This window comes from Coturnix japonica, chromosome 38, assembly GCF_054131305.1.
Source record: "Coturnix japonica strain WE chromosome 38, WE-NBRP24, whole genome shotgun sequence".
NCBI lineage: Eukaryota > Metazoa > Chordata > Aves > Galliformes > Phasianidae > Coturnix > Coturnix japonica.
In genome coordinates this window covers 4177647-4195028 of record NC_140700.1, presented here as the reverse complement: position 1 = coordinate 4195028, position 17382 = coordinate 4177647, and the positions used below count along the sequence as shown (strand labels likewise).

At 48.8% G+C, this 17382-nt stretch overlaps 2 protein-coding genes and 1 long non-coding RNA gene across 4 annotated transcripts in view; 2 read left to right on the top strand and 1 right to left on the bottom strand.

Moving 5' to 3' along the window:
• LAMB3 (laminin subunit beta 3) overlaps window positions 1–6497 on the top strand; it is an 18636-nt gene extending 12139 nt beyond the window's left edge. For both annotated transcript variants that reach the window (XM_015885105.3, XM_085526832.1), the window contains 9 exons: window positions 118–278; window positions 1172–1380; window positions 2154–2357; window positions 2971–3115; window positions 3976–4183; window positions 4856–4997; window positions 5266–5442; window positions 5676–5829; window positions 6013–6497. In XM_015885105.3, coding sequence (XP_015740591.2) covers window positions 118–278; window positions 1172–1380; window positions 2154–2357; window positions 2971–3115; window positions 3976–4183; window positions 4856–4997; window positions 5266–5442; window positions 5676–5829; window positions 6013–6149 — 1537 coding nt within the window. In that variant the 3' untranslated portion in view covers window positions 6150–6497. The remainder of the gene's footprint in view (window positions 1–117; window positions 279–1171; window positions 1381–2153; window positions 2358–2970; window positions 3116–3975; window positions 4184–4855; window positions 4998–5265; window positions 5443–5675; window positions 5830–6012) is intronic.
• Window positions 6204–17382, bottom strand: CAMK1G (calcium/calmodulin dependent protein kinase IG). Its single transcript, XM_015885125.3, has 13 exons — window positions 16923–17382; window positions 13486–13603; window positions 12015–12143; window positions 11802–11876; window positions 11490–11628; window positions 11274–11397; window positions 10863–10938; window positions 10222–10334; window positions 9691–9769; window positions 9305–9392; window positions 8237–8625; window positions 7649–7779; window positions 6204–6849 (listed from the first exon to the last, which is right to left on the bottom strand). The coding sequence occupies exons 2-12, from the start codon at window positions 13575–13577 to the stop codon at window positions 7686–7688; spliced, it is 1398 nt and encodes a 465-aa protein (XP_015740611.2). The 5' UTR covers window positions 13578–13603; window positions 16923–17382; the 3' UTR covers window positions 6204–6849; window positions 7649–7685.
• LOC146754803 (uncharacterized) lies at window positions 13588–16154 on the top strand. Its single transcript, XR_014938670.1, has 2 exons — window positions 13588–13722; window positions 14937–16154. It is a non-coding gene; the product is annotated as an uncharacterized LOC146754803 (long non-coding RNA).

The window sequence follows — 17382 nt, the reverse complement described above, 5'->3', positions numbered from 1 at the left end:
CTGCAGTCCCACCTGGCACACCTGTAGTATTCCAGCCTGACATGGTCCTGCTCTCTGCCTACACTCAGTTTCCTCTCTGCTCAAATTCACATTTTCTGCTTTTTCTTTTTTTTTCAGGGAGCAAATGCAAGGCATTAATCCCAACTTTCAGTTTCTGGATGTGACTGCCTCTCTATCTAACGAGCTCGAAGCTCTCAACAGCAGCCTGCTTACCATCAATGCCCAATATCAGAGCAAGAAGACCCAGTTTGAAACCAGCCGCAGCACAGATCTGTCAGGTATATAGCACTGACACATTAAAATCTCTTCATTAGAGGCTGACAATTAACCTCAATGGCACCGTGTACCTGGTGGTTTCCCAGTGGCCGGGTGGGGGAGATGGAGAAGTTTTCAGTCTGTTAGCTTAGGAACAGCAAACGAACATCCTCTCTCCCTCCTGCATGAGAGATGCTTTCTGCCCTGCCTCATCTCTGACCAATGTGGGGCTTTCTCCTGTGGTTGTTGGGGTTGGGCAGCTCATTATGCAGCCCCACATCCCTCCCTGTCAGTGCATCACTGTGTGCCAAAGCACCCCAACAGCACAGCTCAGCAGGGACAGGGCTGAGCCCAGGGAGGAGGTGTCATCGAGCTGGGGGTGGCTGCAGAAGTAATGGCTGTGTGCAGATGGAAGGGATGGAGGGGTGGAGGAGATCCAGCAGCTAGCTGTCAGGTGCTCAGAAGAGCTAATTATGCCCTGTGATGTTGCTGGTGGTAGGTTGCCATTAAATCCTTGCAGAAGCTAAGGCTCTCCAAGTGCCATCATCTGCTGCCTCCTCCATGCAATGAGGCTCTGCTCTGGTGGTGTGAAGGGCTCTGAGATAGCTGCAGCACAGCCCTGCATCAGCATAGTTATGGCTTTTGCTTTAGTTTTGTTTCAGTCTTAGAGTCCTAAACGTGAGGTCAGTCCTTCAGCAAAGCTCTGCAGCTCGATGTACAGGAATGGCTGAAAGGCGTTTGGAAATAAAAGGAGCTTTTTATTTGTGCCTTCGTGACTAATCACTCTAGCTGTGTCCCCCTCCTCTCCATGCACACATCTACTCACAGGGTATAGTTAATGCCTTCCTTTCGGTAGCTCTGCTGCATTTATGACTCACTGAGGCATTTATGTCATTAACTGCCTTTATTCCTGCAGGAGCCTTTGGGACCATCCGATCTGCTCACCAGACATCCACCAACGCCAGCAGCCTTGCTGCTGCTTGTGCCACACTGCTGGCCACATCCAGGGAGAGCCGCAGGGATGCAGCAGGGCTGGAGGCAGCAGCTGCCACACACAGCAGCAAGTTGCTGGCCCTCAGGGCCCAGATGGCCTCGACTCCCAATCTGACTCCTACCGTGAATAAGGTGAAAATAGAAAGGGGTTCTCTGTGCTTGCAGTTGTCAGTATGGCCTTGTATAGCTTGAGGGGTAGAAGTCTTACCCTGTGGTCTCACATCTTTGCTCTTAATCTCCCAGTGTGGCACAATGGAGTGGGGCATGGAGGTGATGGGTCAGACTAGAGGATGTTAGCAGTCTTTGCCATTCAGGGCAAGTCTCTGAACAAAGTGCTGCTTGTGGACATTAAGCAGAGCCATCAGAGCATCCCCTGCTGTGGATAGCAGACACCCAAGCACTCCCTCCATCCCCTCCACAACCATGTGCATGTTTCCTCCAAGGACTCTCTCACGTGTCAGTTCTCCTGTCTCACAGACCCACTTAATTTCTGGATGAGGTTTCTTTTCTTTCTCCTTCACTGCTTTGTTATTGCCATGGAGATCCATTTCAGTGCCTCCTAATGCACGGTTGCTGTGGAGACCACCAGCCTCCCCTCTGCTTTGCAGGGCACCATCGTGTTCCCAAGCATTCAGCAGTGCTGGTGCTTGCACTGGTTGTGCACCTACCCATGCCCTGCAGCAGTGCCCTCTCTGTTGGGTGGCAACATAAGAAGGTGCCAGGCAATCAAACACACTGCTAAGACCTCCTCAACCCACTGTCTAAAAGCAGATTACAGAGGTCGAGCAGGGTTTCTCTCTGAGGGTCAATGAAGTGGTTGTTCCATGTGCCAGCAAACTGCAAAGGAACATGGAGACAAGCAGATGTGTGAGCCTCACCACCCTGTTTCTCCCCTTCCTTTCCAGATCTGCGGTGGTTTCCGAGCAGAGACGTGCACCCCAGCACAGTGTGAGGGCTCTCTGTGCCCACAGGATGGTGGCAGGGCCTGTGGGGATGGACTCAGCTGCCGTGGTGCCCGGCCATTAGCTGGTGGGGCCCTGCGTGTGGCTGGGAAAGCTGCAGGGGAGATGGAGAGCCTGAGTGCACGGCTGAGGGAGACAGCACAGCTGGTGAGTCTGAGGGGTGGGCATGGAGGGGCAGCCCACCATAAAGCACCCAGTGTGGGGCTCTGGTCATCTGCACAGTGTCTCTGCTTCTCCCTGGCACAGGGGGCAAATAGCTCCTCTCATTGTATTTCCAGCATTGCCAGTAGGTGTGGGAATATCTCTAAGAAGCCAGAGCTTGGCCTTCACATGGCATTGGGATTAGCATGACAGAAGGGTGATGGATGTGAAAACACCTCAGAGTCTGCAGGGCATCATCTAACATCTCAGATTCTGCCCTAATGTTTGATGCAGCCCGCAGTGCCCGTGTTTGTGCTGCTGCACCTCTTTTCTACAGCCTCCGAGAGCTTGTGCAGATTAAACAAGGTTTCAAAGTCATTCAAAATCCATTTCAAATGGGTTTCCAAAAGCTAAATGGTACTGCCTCTTTAGGGAGCCTTCTTTACTAATCCAGCCCTCAGTCTTTAACATTTACGCTCCTTGAAAAGGATGACACGTTAGAAATGGAAATAGTGTAATTTCAAAGTGACCTGCTCAATTCACTCGGGGTTCAGGGAGGGCTGTTGGGATTCCAGGTCAAGTCAGAATGACTCCATCAGGATTCTGGGTTTTTGTGCAGATTAAAACAACGGAGGCATCTGCTAATCAGATTCAGAGCAATGCCTTGCGGCTCATAGAACAGATGAGCATAACAAGAACTCAGATTGAAGGAGATGTTCGGCATGCCCAGCAATTCATCCAGCAAGTTCGGAACTTCTTGTCAGGTAGCAATGTATAAGCTCACAGCATGCGTGTGCAGGTTGGCTTGTGCGTGGAAAACCCAATTTTTACAGTGATATTATGTATGAGAATGGTGTACAAAGGAGACACTGAGCAGCTCACCCCAGCTTGGCTCTCAGCTACTTGGTCTATCCAGACTGCTCTGGGAGTCTCTCACTGTCTTCAGGCCTGAAGCCAAGCCATGCCCATGACAGATGCTCCCTAAAGGTTTGCAGTCAGCACTGACCACAGTGTAGAAGAGTTTACCAGTGACCTTATGGACAGGAGATAAATGGACATCTCTCTGGAACAGACTGCTAATCATGAGAGAATTCCTCACTGTCCTATAAACCAGTGGGATGACTTATTGTTCACAGACAGATTGTAATAACATAATAAGCCTCACGAGCATTAGCTGAATAAGAAAATCAGGTCACTTGGTGCTGCCTGGTGTTAATGATGAGGGAAGATATTTGTGAGCTAATCACCGGGCTATTGTCCCTTGGGCTCTGTCTGATTCCGATTCCTCAGGTTTATTAACTTTTATTTGTGCAATAAAAAGGGCTTGTGTTGGAACACAACCTTATCTACTCAGTGGTGCAAGCTCTGCCTGTGCTCTGCAGGAACGTGGGGCACAATTGTGCCTTGGTCCCTCTGTGCTTTCCATTTGGTGCTCCATTTCCATCAGCATGGGGCAGATCACATTCATATTGAGCTTGCCTTTAAGGACGGGGACTTGAGCTGGTGGATTGAAGCAGAGTAGATTCTGGCAGCTGTCTGTAAGGAAGAGATGGTGTGTGAGAGCATGATGGACATCTGCCTTTACCCTCTTCTGTGTCTGACATTGTTCCTCTGTTTCATGCAGACAAGGACATGGACCCTGCAACAATCCAGGAAATCAGTGAGTTTGTTCTCTCTCTCCGTCTCCCCACGGATGCTGCTGCAGTCCTGAGAAAAATGAAGGAGATACAAAATTTGGCCACCAAGCTTCAGTGCCCAGAGAACATACTTGCCCAGACGGCTGAGGACATTGCCAAGGCCAAGCAGCTGCAGCAGGAGGCAGAACAGGCCAGGTCAGCTTGGCTGAAGGCTTTTGGGCTCAGGGTCACTGAGCCAGAGTGAATGTGCTGATGTTCAGCTGGGGTGAAATCTAATTGTGCTTCTGTGTATGTATGGTGGCTAAAAGGATGCATTTGCAGTCTCTACAGAGGCTTCTCTGATACTTTGATTCAAATAAGGATCTGGCTGCCAAGAATAGGTCTTGTCATGGATCCTAGAGCAAGAAAGTTTATACCAAAAGTAACAGAGAATTTTCTCTATTTCTCAATATCATATAAGGGGAGATGATGGGGTTGCTCTGTTATTGATATTGGTGACCCACATTCTAATCACACAAGAGAGCACGAGGGGATTAAATGGGCTATTTGTTTTCTGGGTGAAAGTTGGGAGGATTATCCCATGGCCCCTTCAAAAGCAATTACACAGCGCCCTTGCAAATTTGGAGCATCTGCTTTGTCACGTGTTGACTTTCAGCAATATCCCGGTGAGAAGGTGAGTGGGATAAGTATGTAAACTCCTTTATAGTGTCTGACACCTGCTTAGCCTGCTGGAATTGACGAGACAAAGCAGTCTGGCTTCTGTTATGATGTGGAATACTGATGAAAAACCATTTTACCCCTGTAATCCTGACATCCAGTCCATGCAGTTCTCCACACTCACCCTGGCTGTTTCTTGTGTTTCTCCAGGAACCGGGCGAATGCAGTGGAAGGCAACGTGGAAGAGGTTGTTGGGAATCTGAGACAGGCAAACACGGTGCTGCTGGAGGCCCGGGGGGCTATAAGGGGCTCAGGTTCTTCCCTTCGGTTCATTCAGGAGCGCATAGAGGAAGTAAGTGGTGTTCAGTGACTTCCTGAATAACAGCACTGCTTCCTGCTCACTGCTGCTTTGCTGCTTTGCAGTGTGGTACAGCCCTGTACCAGCAAAGTGGAGAAATGGGATATTTTGTGTAAAAATCTCTATTCCCTTTTGGGTCTCATTTGTCTGCTTCTCTGAGGGCCAGGCCTGCAGCCTGAAGGAAATCCGTGGGCCCTCGCTGCACAGAAGAAAAGGTTGTTGTTTGCAATTTCCCTCTTAACATGGAGCATTCTGCTTGTAGATTGAGGCAGTGCTTGGTCCAGCTGAGAAGAACGTGGGCTCGGTGGCAGCCCAGCTGGCTGTGCTGGCAGAAGGGCTGCCTGGGCTGCAGCAGACAGCAGGGCAGAATCGGCTGCGGGCTGGCGATGCGCAGCAGACAGCGGCAGCAGCAAGCGAGGAGGCCAACAGGGCTCAGCAGGTATTGTGGCCTTGCACCATGTTCCCTCTGGCTTTCTCAGTCTTGTGCTGAAGACCTGTTTCTGCCCATGCAGAAGCCAGCAAGCATCTTTGTGAGCACACTGGGCATCTGCATATTATCGTAATTGCGGAGCTCTAGCACAGTATCTCTTTAGTATTTAAAATGGGTTCAACACTGATAAATCTTCACCAGTTTATTTGCTCGATCCTACATGCGCTGCTTAATTTACCCAGGCTTTCCAACAAGTGAAAGATATGTATGCAGAGCTGAAGAGCAGGCAGGGGGAGAGCCCTGCACTGGGAGCACAGGGCAGCCTTGTGCAGAGCATACACCTGGAGGCAAAAGCTCTCTTTGAGGAAACATTGAACATGATGCTCCGGATGGAAGGTAAGCTCAGGGTGATGGGCAGCTGCACTGGGGCTTCTGGGTTCCAGAGGGGTTGGTGTTTTTGTGGGGGGAGAAGGGGGTGCAGGAGGGAGGAGGGGCTGAGCCCAGGAAGGCAGACTGCACACAATGCCTTTTTGATGCAGTTTTGATGTCACAAAACCCTTCCCTGCCCTCTCTCCTCAGCTTTGGAGACAGATATTCAGGAAAGCAACAGAGCTCTGGTGGCCAAGTCAGCCAGGCTGTCAGGCCTTCAGGAGAAGGTGGGCAGGATCCGGGATGCCATCCATAAGCGAGTCACCTACTATGAGAGCTGCTCCTGAGTGAGGCTTCAGAAGGGACTTAATAGACCATTTCGACGAATAACCAACAGGCACTTTACAAAACAAAAGTCAGCTTTATTAAGCAAGTATTTATTGTGCAATTACAGACTTGGAAGCAGGGATTTTAGACCTCGCTGTGGTTATTATCAGACATACGGAGGTTGCTAGCAGGTTGTCTCCTTTTGTAGCTGAAGTGAGAACCACGCAGCCTGGGCAGCTGCTTGTCACCGAGCTGCAAAGAGCTGAAGCCTGGGAGGAACTGAAATCCAAGGAATGGGAAGGATGCAGGTTGTAAAAATAAACTGAGCTGCCACTGAATAAAACTCTGCATGGCTTTGGTTTATAGGATTTATGCTGTGCAGTGCACTTGTTATGCATCGGACGACTTAACCGTATACAGAAAACAAAAGCTTACAGCGTTGAGCAATGTTGTATGGATAATGTACACTGAATATGCTTGCAGCAGCCTCAGACTTTCCCTTGCTTAAGTGCCTTCTTCCAGCATTAACGATCCAGAAGCACAACGAGGTCACTGCGCTGATGGATTCCCAGCATTACTGTGCTGCTCATCACTGTGTCGCTGCTCACCGTGACGCTGCTGCCCGTCAGCCCATGGTGGGACACAACATCCTTTCTTCTTGCTTGCACTGTTGATGTCTGGCTTTGAAGTGCAGAAAAGAGTAAAACAGCCCTTCTGTTTCTGCAAGAGTGAGAATTTCAATTGGGAATTGAACGTGGTTTCGCTAGACTGCTGCCTTCACAATGTGCTCTGTTAATAGGTGGCAGAAGCACAGGGGGTTAGGAGCAGCTTAGATCCTTTTGTATGCTGCATTTATAAAGGGCTGTTACATGGCTGATCACTGGAATTGACCTGTTTGGAGTCTGTAGTAGATCTTACTTGCATTTGTCTCATCTATTGATCCTTTGTATGTTACAGTTCTGTTTGTGTGATCTCAGCAGTAGAGAAGGTCATAAAGGATGACACGATGCAGCTCACTTGGTGTAGTTTTATGCTGGCACATGCTCACCTTTATGGAACATCTCCTCAGCCAGAATCTAATGGCAGCACTTCCTACTGCTTACACACAATGTTAACTTTAGAATTAATCTGAGCTATGACCAAATGGGAGGAAACTTTCATTTTCTTACTTCTCTGGTATTTCTTGCTCACCTACAAAACCAACATCTGCATGCCATGCTTCCTGATAACAAAGCAACTGGAACTGACCCAGCTGGATCAAATCTGTGCAAGGGATGGGCTGTTTAGGCAATAATTGCCTTTGAAACCAATTGATTTTAGAGCCAGTGGGCTGGCCCGCATGGAAGTCAAAGGATGACTTCTTCCTCAAGAGATGGCTTAATTAGGGCTTTTTCTGTTACAAAATACCTGCAAAATCAATTTGTTTCTGTACAGTCACTTTGCTAGTTGTGCCTTTCCCATTTTCAAGCTGTAATGAGTTTAATTGCAAGCAGCTGGTGGTGGGATGGCGTGCACTTACCGCTGGCAATGGGGGATCCCGCTGGCTGCCTTCCTCATCACATGATCAAACAAACTCCAGTTTGCCCAGTGCCACAGTGGGATGAATGCTTACCTGTCTTCATTGGAACGAGAACTTCTGATTTGAAATGGCTGGATGGAAATGGAAGAATTGGAAGAAAGAGAAGGTGCAGGTGAATTGAAGTTGTGTTTGTGAATATAAAGAGTGTCAGCTGCTGAAAGCAAAGTAGAGCTGGAGCACAAGTCAACACTGCAGTAAAGGCAGGGTTCACTCAGCCAGCAGCTGCTGAGTAATTGGCATCAGCAGCTCTAAGCACAGATCATCAGATGGCAATGGCAACCAAACCCCCCACCACCTCAGCTCACTGCAAGCCTTGCTGTGCAGCCTGGGCACTGTGCCTCACCTGCTGCTCATACAAGCACTGAAAAACACTTGGCTGGGCACTGGTGCAATGTTTGCTTCTGTCATTTTCCTCCCTCCTCTCTGCTCCACCTGGAGCTGCCAACTTATGTGCCAGGCAGCAACTTCCAAGCAGGGTTAGTCCCATACACTTTGTCTGAAGTTATGGCTGATGATGTGGATACCTACTGGGATTTTGCAGGCTTTTTAAGGAGCACCGTCTCGGAGCAGAAGGATGCCTTAGCTCTCTCATGCCCTGTGCACACTGGGCTGCAGCCACACGATCTGGCTGGTGGGCTCTGGTTGTCTGGCAATCCATTATTCACAGTGGGGTTTTGCAGCTTGTCCTCTCTCATTCCTGTGCTTTGCTCCAGCAGAGCAGGAGGAGCTGGACAGGGGACCTGGGGCAGTGATACGTCCTCATCCTTGCTGGGCATTGCTGGCTGCATGGCGTTGGGTGTGCCGGGTCTGGATGCCTCGGAGCCTTGTATAACAGGGTGAGTGCTGCCAGCTGCAGCGTGGCCATTCATGTGCAGCTTCCTCATGTGGTGCACCACGGCTGCAGCATTGAAGGCTTGCTGGGGAGGAAGAGGAAAAACCCCACAGTGAGCACCCAACGGTGCCAGATGGACGTTGTCCATATGAAGCAGCAGCAGCAGGGTGGTAATGCTGAGCTGTTTGGTGCTGCTGGAATGTTTGCACAACGTGCTATAAGTGCTCATTCCTGGCATAAACACTGTGGATACCACAGGCTACAAACTGCTGATGCTTTTGAAGATTACAGCTCTTTCTAGATAAGGAAACTGGGGGGGGACAGCTGTAAATTACCCCACAGTGTGAAACAGAGACTCAAGATGAAATTTGAATGTATTTAAAACACTCCGATTCAAGTGGCTCCTACAATATTCCTCTCTCCATCTTAATTCTTATAAAAGCTCTTTTGCTATAGATTGAAGCAGCAGGGCTAAAAGGAGGAGAAGCTGGATTAAGCTCACAAAAAGATGTGCTGACAGTTTCCAGCCCTTGTTTTGTTGGCAAGGGCATTATAGTGCAATGTCCAGGGTTAACAAACCAGTGTGGGTTGCAGTAGAGAACACTGGTCCAAGCATACCATAATGAGTAGATACATGCCATTTTCAGACAACTTTAAGGGGATTTTGGGTGCTTAGCCGTGATGGAACCTGTCTTGTTGCTAGGTGGCAGCAACTGGCGTTTGCTATTGAAATGGCTCTGGGCTCCCAATGGCAAACAACTTACCCTCCATTTGCTCTTTGCAAAGTTTTTCTGTATCTGAGCGCTGACAGATGGGTATATGTCACGGTGAAGGGCTGTATTTCCATTAATCCTGCAGATGGGGAGAGAAGAAAATGGGCTCGTAGGCAGATGGCATTTGTAAGTCATTCCACATTCTGGAGGCAACTAACTGCTTTGTACATTCAATCAGCAATAATTAAACCCAAAGGAAAAACAGCAACAAAATGTAACACAAACACACACTTCAAAGCTTGGAAAAGCCCAGAATGGGATTTCTTCTTTGCCTCTGTTTATGGAGACAAATATTAAGCCAATTGCATCTTTAATTATCCATTGTTTTCTATGTTCTGTGTGCTGATGGCACTGCCAGGTTGGGGGACACCTCTTACCATGGGTGTCGTAGGGCTTCTTCACAGGAAAACCTCGTGTCCGGGTTCTTCTCCAGTAAGTGCCTGATGAAATCCTTGGCTGTTTGGAAAGGGACGAGAAGCAAAGGGGAAAGGTTATTTTCTCCCCATTCCAGGATACGATTCTAATAACAGAGGTCAAACACTTGTAGATAAACATCACAAAGGTCGGAGTGGGAAAGAGGTGTTTGTACATCTTCATTACAGCGGTGGAGGGAGATGTGTGTGGTGAAATGCTTCTGATGGAAAAATGTCACCTGCACACGTATCTCATTTCAGCTGAGATGGGGTGAATTTAACCTGATAGCAAACATGCCAAAGTTGGAACTGAGTGGCTTTAGAAGCAGCTCTAAAGAGCAGCCTCCTGTTTTCTTCATCTTTTTCCCCTATTTACCCACACAACTCAGCTTTGGCATCGCTGCTCTGCTTTGCAATGCTATGGGCTGTCCCCATTCTGTTCACCTGTCCCCATCCCCACAGCCAAAATGAAGGTGATGTGCTGCTGAACTCTACCTGAATCGGAGATGTCATCCCAAAAGGGAGACTCAAACTCATAGTAGCCTTCCTTGATCTTTTCAAACAGCTTCGACTCGGTCTCTTCATAGAAAGGGGGGTACCCACACAGCCTGGAACAGAGCAGAGGGGCATGAGTCCTTCAGCTGTGCATCCACATGAGCTTGGTATGACTTGTTAGGGCCGGGCACGTGTGTGCAACATGAGGGAGTGAGTAACAGGAGGTTCTGTCCCTAAGAGGATCCATCTGTCCCTAAGAGCATGGGGAAAGCTGCAGAAAAGAGTTAAAACTATGCAGCAAAAGGACAAAGCAACAGCTGGAACTGAGCTGCATGGTGTGGGAGGAAATGAAACAAAACGTGCAGAGAAAGACTGAATGATAGTCGCAGGCAACTGGAGAAAAACAAAGCAAAGGATGAGGCACATAATAGAGAAAATGCGATTCCTTTCATATCCAGTTCTTGATTCCCACCGCCCCTTTCATTGCTATGGGATGGAGGATCTGTGTGAAGGAGGAGTAAATTGAGGTGCTGCCACGAGGAAGTAGAGGGCCAGCACTGACTCCTTTCCATGCTGCAGAGGTGCATGAGGCTGTGCATGAAACATGGAGAAGGGGGGGGCTGCTGCCTGCTGCTACTCACAGGATGTAGGTGATGACTCCGATGGACCAGCAGTCCACGGCTTTGCTGTATGGTTTCTGGGCGAGGACTTCAGGAGCTGCAGGAAAGCAAAAAGAAATGCAAATGGCAAGGAATGGTAAATTGTGGGAAAAGGAGAAGTTCCTTGTGCAGTTGGCTTCTGACAGGTCAGCATAGGAGCCAGCAACAGCCCTATATACCAGCTGGATTGCTGTCTGACAAGCTGGATGGAGGCAATGCAGTTTGGTTGACATGAAACAATATCCCTAAACCCATTTGTAATCCACTCTTTATGGGGTCCTGCAGTGCCTCTATGACTGGTGTGCTGTTATTAAGGTGGCTGTGTATTTTTTCCCTTTCATGCTGTAAGGGCACAGCCCTTTTCCTGGCAGCCCACTATAGCACTTGGCTCACCGACATATCCCGGCGTGCCGCAGGCTGTGGACATGATGCCGTTCTGCTCCATCTTGGACAAGCCAAAGTCTGTAATCATGATCTTGGAGTTCTCCTCGGGAGTGAGGTAAAGGAGGTTTTCAGGCTGTGAATACAGAGAGCCAGAGGTTGAAATTCATGGTGGAAAAAGAGAGCTACGGGATGATGGAGCTCAGGAAGCCAAAGGACAGACTGCACCTTCAGGTCACGGTGGACGATCCCATTTTCATGGAGGTATTTCACTGCTGTCAGCACCTGGTGGATCACCACGCTGGCATCTTTCTCAGTGTAGACCCCTCGTTCCAAGATCCTGTCGAACAGCTCTCCGCCTGACACCCTGTTGAAGAAAAAGGTGGCAAATCAGGCAAATCAGTTGCCTCTCAGGCAGCAGCTCAGCAGCTCATCTCTCCTGAGTCCAATTTTGGAGCACCAGGAAGCATTACAAGCAAATCTTTGGCTTCTGGTGTGGCTGCGCTGAGTTGCAATGCGCTGTGGCCCTGCTGTACTTACAGCTGCATCACCAGGTAGAAGTGGGTTGTGCTCTCATAAATATCTTCCAAAGTCACGATGTTTTCATGCTTTATTCTGCAAAGACAAACCTGGGTCAGAAACGAACCTGACAAGGATCAATTGGTTTTTCCAGCTGAAAACCCAACAGTTACTCTGGAGACCTTAGGAAAGGGTGTTAGTTCTTTACATTATAACCTGTGTGTATGAACTCACTTTTTCAGCACTGCTATCTCGTTCTCCAAGCTGCTGTCCCTTGTGAGCGGGGACTTCTTGATGCACTTCAGAGCAAAGAGCTTCCCAGTGCTTCTTTGTTTCACCAAGAAAACTTCCGAGAATGCACCTCTGCAAAGAGAAGTGTGAATGGGGGGAGACTGGTGGATAGGAATAGGAAAAGCAGGGAAAAAACAACCTGGGAGTGGTTTAAACAGCAAGTGGATGCTGGTTGCAAAGCTGAAGGTACATCTCCAGCAGCTCCAGAGTTAGGAAAAGCAATGCAAGAAATGCCCCAAGTATTCCCTATAGAGAAAAGTTTGTGTTTGCATAGTTTATCATGGAGCTATATTGGAGTGGACAAAGAATTGCAATGGAATTAAGTGATGCCCTTCAGGATGCTTGCAGTGCTTGGTATGATCCTGATGAGGGTTCAGCATGGTGTAGCCAGCAGTGAATATCTGCAACGTCCTAAGCCTGCAATCCTGCTAGAGGTTTTACTTAGGCAGCAGAACACGTGTCTTGGGACAGTGACAGTGCATGCTTTGCCAGGTCAGTCCTCAATAATCCTCATCAAATGAGCAACAGATTAATTCATGGCAGTTAAATGGGACGAGCTGCTGAGCCTATAACCCTGCAAGGCAGTGGTGGGTAAAGAGAGGAAGGTGAGCAGGGTGGAAGTGTGATGGTGGGATGCTATTGTAATAAACCAAGGGCAGAATAGCTGTAGCTCCTATGATCTCCTAAACAAAGAACACAGGGCACTGCACAGATGGCTTTGGCGGTGCAGTTGGTGGCAAAAAAACCCTAAACTCTAATACTAAATGATCCTATTAATGTAATAGTAGGAAACGAACAACCTACAAATCAGATGCTGGGGCATCTGTTCTATATATCTGTCCCAAACAGTTTATAATAATTACACCCCTTATTAAAAAATGATGAATCAACAAGTTGGCGAGGAGAAACCGAGCCTTTCTTCCTGCCTTCTTCCTATAGGGAAAGCTGTTGGGTAACGTCATTGATTTCTGAGGCTGACATAATAACTTAAAACCCAGCTGAGCTCTGACATAGTTGTGTTTGGAATCCTTGCTGTGGGTTCTACAGTCATGGAGAACCTGGACATGGCAGAATTTCCTGCTGGAGGCGATTCAATTCCTCCTCCACCACCTTGGAAATGCTTTCTTGTCTCATTCACACCAATAGACAAATTAAGCTGTTAACTCCCAGGGAAATATCGTACAACTCGAGCAGCCACGCTCTCATTTCATCCTTCAAGTGACTCAGGGTTTATGAGATAAATACACGGCGTTATTAAACCTCTCAGAGCCATCCCTTGACCTTGCTTGACCTTGAAGTAGCAGCAGATTGATGCATTTACAAGGGAAAGAGCAAAGCCCCAGCCAGGCTGTGAATGGAGGGCAGTGCAGTGCTCAGGCTGCTGCACCTTTTGGGGGGGTGAGGGGGTACTTACGATCCCAGTGCCTCCATGAAAATGAATGTCTTTCTGATATTGCTCGTCTGTTTCTTCCAGGAGCTGCTGTCATCCTCTTCCTTGCGACCCATCTCCTCCAGAGTGGAAGCAGGGAACGCTGTAAGGGAGAGGGACAGAGAGCTGAAGGCTGCGGTGGGAGCTGGCACAGCAAGCAAGGCTGGCTCAGGGTGCCATGCACAGCACTCACCTGGATTCAGACCTTTCAACACCTATGAAGTATGTGGAATTTGATGCTGCTTTTGCTGCTTACCAGCTGTTGGTGCTGTGCCCTGCCTGCTATGTCCAGCTCCAGCTGCTGATGCAGCGTAACACTGGGTCAGCTGGGCACTGCACACTGCAATGCTGCCCAGTCTGTGCCCTCCTCTGATGCATGTTGCCCATCACAAATGTTCCCACTGTGCTAAAAACCCTGCTAATGAGTATGGCTAATTGTAACTAAGGCACCCATGGCTTAATGGGTTAAAGTTAGGTACAACGAGCAACTCAGAAGCATCAAAGCTGATCTAATTGATTACTTGAGAAATGGTTAAAAGAGCTTGTGACTGCAGGAGGGGGAACTGATGGAAAACATGTTGTGGATATGCTGTGGGCAGTTTACTCTGCTGTTGTCTAATTGTTGTTAATTGAGTCATGACCTTCTTGCTACCTGCTCCCCACTGTGTGCTGTGACTGGTGCCGGCAGTGAGAGGAGAGCTGGGTGTGGGGTGAGAGCATCCCCAGCCCTGAGGTGGTGGCTGGGCACCCATCATTGGGGTTTGGCTATGGGATGTCACAGGAGGTGTGCTCTGTTTGGAAGCACTGAGGGCTGTCTGCCCTTGGCCGTATCCCAGCTCCCTTCTCTAAGCACTGCTGTCACATAGAGGAGATGCTGTGTGAGCTCACCGGAGTGGTGGGAGAATTAGGAGAGCTTATAGGGGCCCTGGGGGGGGGGGGGGGATGAAATGTTATACAAGTGTCTGAGCACTCTTAATAAGATCAGGTCTAACATTATAGAGCTGGAAGGTGAAAAAGAAGCCACGGGATGGGAAAAGTGATCAAAACACTTGGCTTATGGCATGATGGAGATAGGAAAGAAAGGGAAAGAAAATATGAAAGCAGCCATGAGCATCACCCTCCCACCAGCAGGAAGAGCTGCCCTTGGGGCCATAACTCCCCCTGTGCACAAGTGCTGGGGAAGGGGAATGTATTGCAGCAGAAAGAGGTGAAAGATGTTGTTCCTTGCCAGTCAGCTTAGGTGCCAAATTCCTCCTGAACCTCACTGACCTCCTTAATCAATGTGCCTTTAGGATTTTGAGATCCTTGACACCATTTTTAGAGGTTAATTTCATGTTATTGAAAAACTGAATTGACTCAATTGCAAAGAGCTGAAGGCTCTGTGAAATCACCAAAGGCCGCTGCGCATTGACCTTTATTTACTTGTATTCTGACAGGTGTGTAACCCTCAGAACTACAAATACTTCTGTACCATTATGTCTGGAATCAGCAAAGTCCAAAAGCCCTCCATAAAAATGGTGACCCATCAGCAGAATCCTCCTCTAAGCCTCAGCAATGGAGTTTCCACTTTGCAGTCACCCACCCATCCCACCCACCCAGAAATGGAACTTCACACTTAAAGGACTCAGAGCAAAGATGTCCAGCTGCAATCTGAAGGTGTTTCTGATTTAGAATGGATTTTCCTTCTAGAAGGAAGACATCAGAGTGTTTTCTTCAGTCTCCCGTGAATCATCTGTTGGTCTTATAGTTTCTCCTTCTGTCACTCCACGCACGCAGCATTTGGTTGTGCTGCTGTCTGCAGGGAGGGCTGGATGAATCGCTCTGTCTCCATACACGTGTATTTGATTTCCTGCTTTCTCAGTTTTGCTCTAGCACTGTGAACAAGTCATTTCCTGCCTCGCTGCCTTGCTGAGAGAAAGGGGAGTAAGTAAGCGTTGCTATTTTGAGAGCAAAATAATCCAATGTTTGAATAGCCCAAGATGTAAAGCTGCATACGTACTCAGGCGATAAATACTTGCCCACCTTCCCTCTTCCTGGCACTAGATCACCTTCTTTTCAGTACTGTTACCTTTGCTGCTCACAGGACCCATTGGCACGGAGCTTTGTGCACCCTGGATATGTTTCTGTACTTTAGGATGCAGGTTTTTCCCTGTCTTTTCCCATCTCTCTCAGTCTGGCTAAGGCATCACAGCAACAGTTGGGCCAGCAGCCTTTGTGCCTGGGGGCTTCCTGCCATCCTGTTGTGCATCAGACCCATCCATGCCCCTCCTTGAGCACAGCCCCGGCCCTAAGGGAGGATATCCACCAGCAGTGGGATGTGCAGAGAGAATGGGACGGTGCTGCTTTCAGCTCCCGACCCACAGACAGGTCTGGTTTTGCCCACGTTCCCACCTACCTTTAACAGCGCATTAACAGCAGTATGTTAAGATTGCACAATGAAATGGAAGCGTTCATTAACTAACGTACAAAAGGACCCGCTGAGATGAAAAAGAAGGACATAACGCTGCTTTCATTTGGTTCCTTTCCCCCAACATAAACATCTAAGCCACGTGCAGGACTATGGTCTGATAGTGCACACTGAGAGCAGTGATTCCAACATTACTGCCAACCTTTGGGCTCTAGCACAGACTCAGTCAATAAACACAACTGCTGCCATTCTCTGTCTGATCCAGCAATGACACGTCGCTGCTTGGAATGTAATGAGTGTTATTATGACCTTGCTTAAATGTTTCCTGTAGAAATGTGTTCAGCTCCATATCTCACGGTAACAAATCCTTCCGCAGACAAGCATTGGGCTCCTGAATGGATACACTGCACTAATGAAATGGTTGTAAGGCATGATTAATAGTCTTGTGACAAAGTTACATGTGGAGGGGGAAGATATGTGGCTCTCTCATGATGCTGCCTTTGGAATTAGGAAGTTTAAAGCAATATATGTATATATAAAAAGGAGGAGAGCACAAAGTCAAAGGGTTCGTTATAATATACACCAGGCAGTCGAATTAGCTGCCAGGCCTCTGTGTTTGAGGACAAAAGACTGAGAAACTGAAAACACAGCTCGCCATTAAAGGCAAATCCACATCAAACCTCCCCACCGATTCAAAAGCAGTTGCGGTAACTCGGCGCTCCTCGATTGAACCACTTGCAAGATGCCATCTATCAATATGAACGTTTTGGATTCTTACGGTGGTTCTGAAGTGAAAATGCCAGGAGGCAGCTTTCTATGAATTGCTCAGGATCACACACCAACGCTGCGGGGCATCGGACCAACAGCCCGGCTCTCGTAGGTCCTTTGGGATCCTCCCTCCCATTCCCAGCCACCATTCATTCAAAACACACAGCCAGGTCAGCCAACACACACCGCCTGCTCTGCTGCACGGATCAGTCGGGGAATGGTTATGAATTAATAAGGTTACGCTTACCAAAGTCAGAAGGAACGAAGCCGGTCGGACCCTGGCGCTGCTGCTCTGCTCCTCAGCTCTGGGGGGATTAGGGGCTGCTGGTGGCAGCAGGCAAAGGCTGCGGGAAGAGAGGAGATGGCTCCGCCGTGCCGGTAGCTAGGCAGCACTTACAGGGAGTCAATTGACACGAGAATAAGCAGCTTGTGGGTGTGCATGTGTGCGCACGTCGCCGTGCATCGCGGCGGTGCTACCTGGTGCTGGGAGAGGGATGGAGAGCGCTACCCGGCTGCACAGCCAGGTGCTGGGCTGCTCCACTGCCCTCCAGAAGCCGGTGTGGAATTGAAACAGTGCCGGGGGGGCGGGAATGCAAATGCGATTAGGCTTCATCAAACGAATGACTTCTGGGGATTAAAGACATCCCGTTTGCTTCTCTGAAGGGCTGCAGGGTGTGCTGCAAGCAAAGGGACAGCTCCAGCTGGGC

What these genes read in the sequence shown, in the direction of transcription:
- CAMK1G (XM_015885125.3), bottom strand. Translation starts at nt 13,577, where the DNA reads ATGGGTCGCAAGGAAGAGGATGACAGCAGCTCCTGGAAGAAACAGACG. An exon ending in GGATGACATCTCCGATTCAG is followed by an intron (nt 9,770 to 10,221) that starts GTAGAGTTCAGC and finishes CTTTCCAAACAG; the next exon opens with CCAAGGATTTCATCAGGCAC. An exon ending in AAAAAGCCTGCAAAATCCCA is followed by an intron (nt 7,780 to 8,236) that starts GTAGGTATCCAC and finishes ATTTCCATCCAG; the next exon opens with CCATTTCAAATCAGAAGTTC.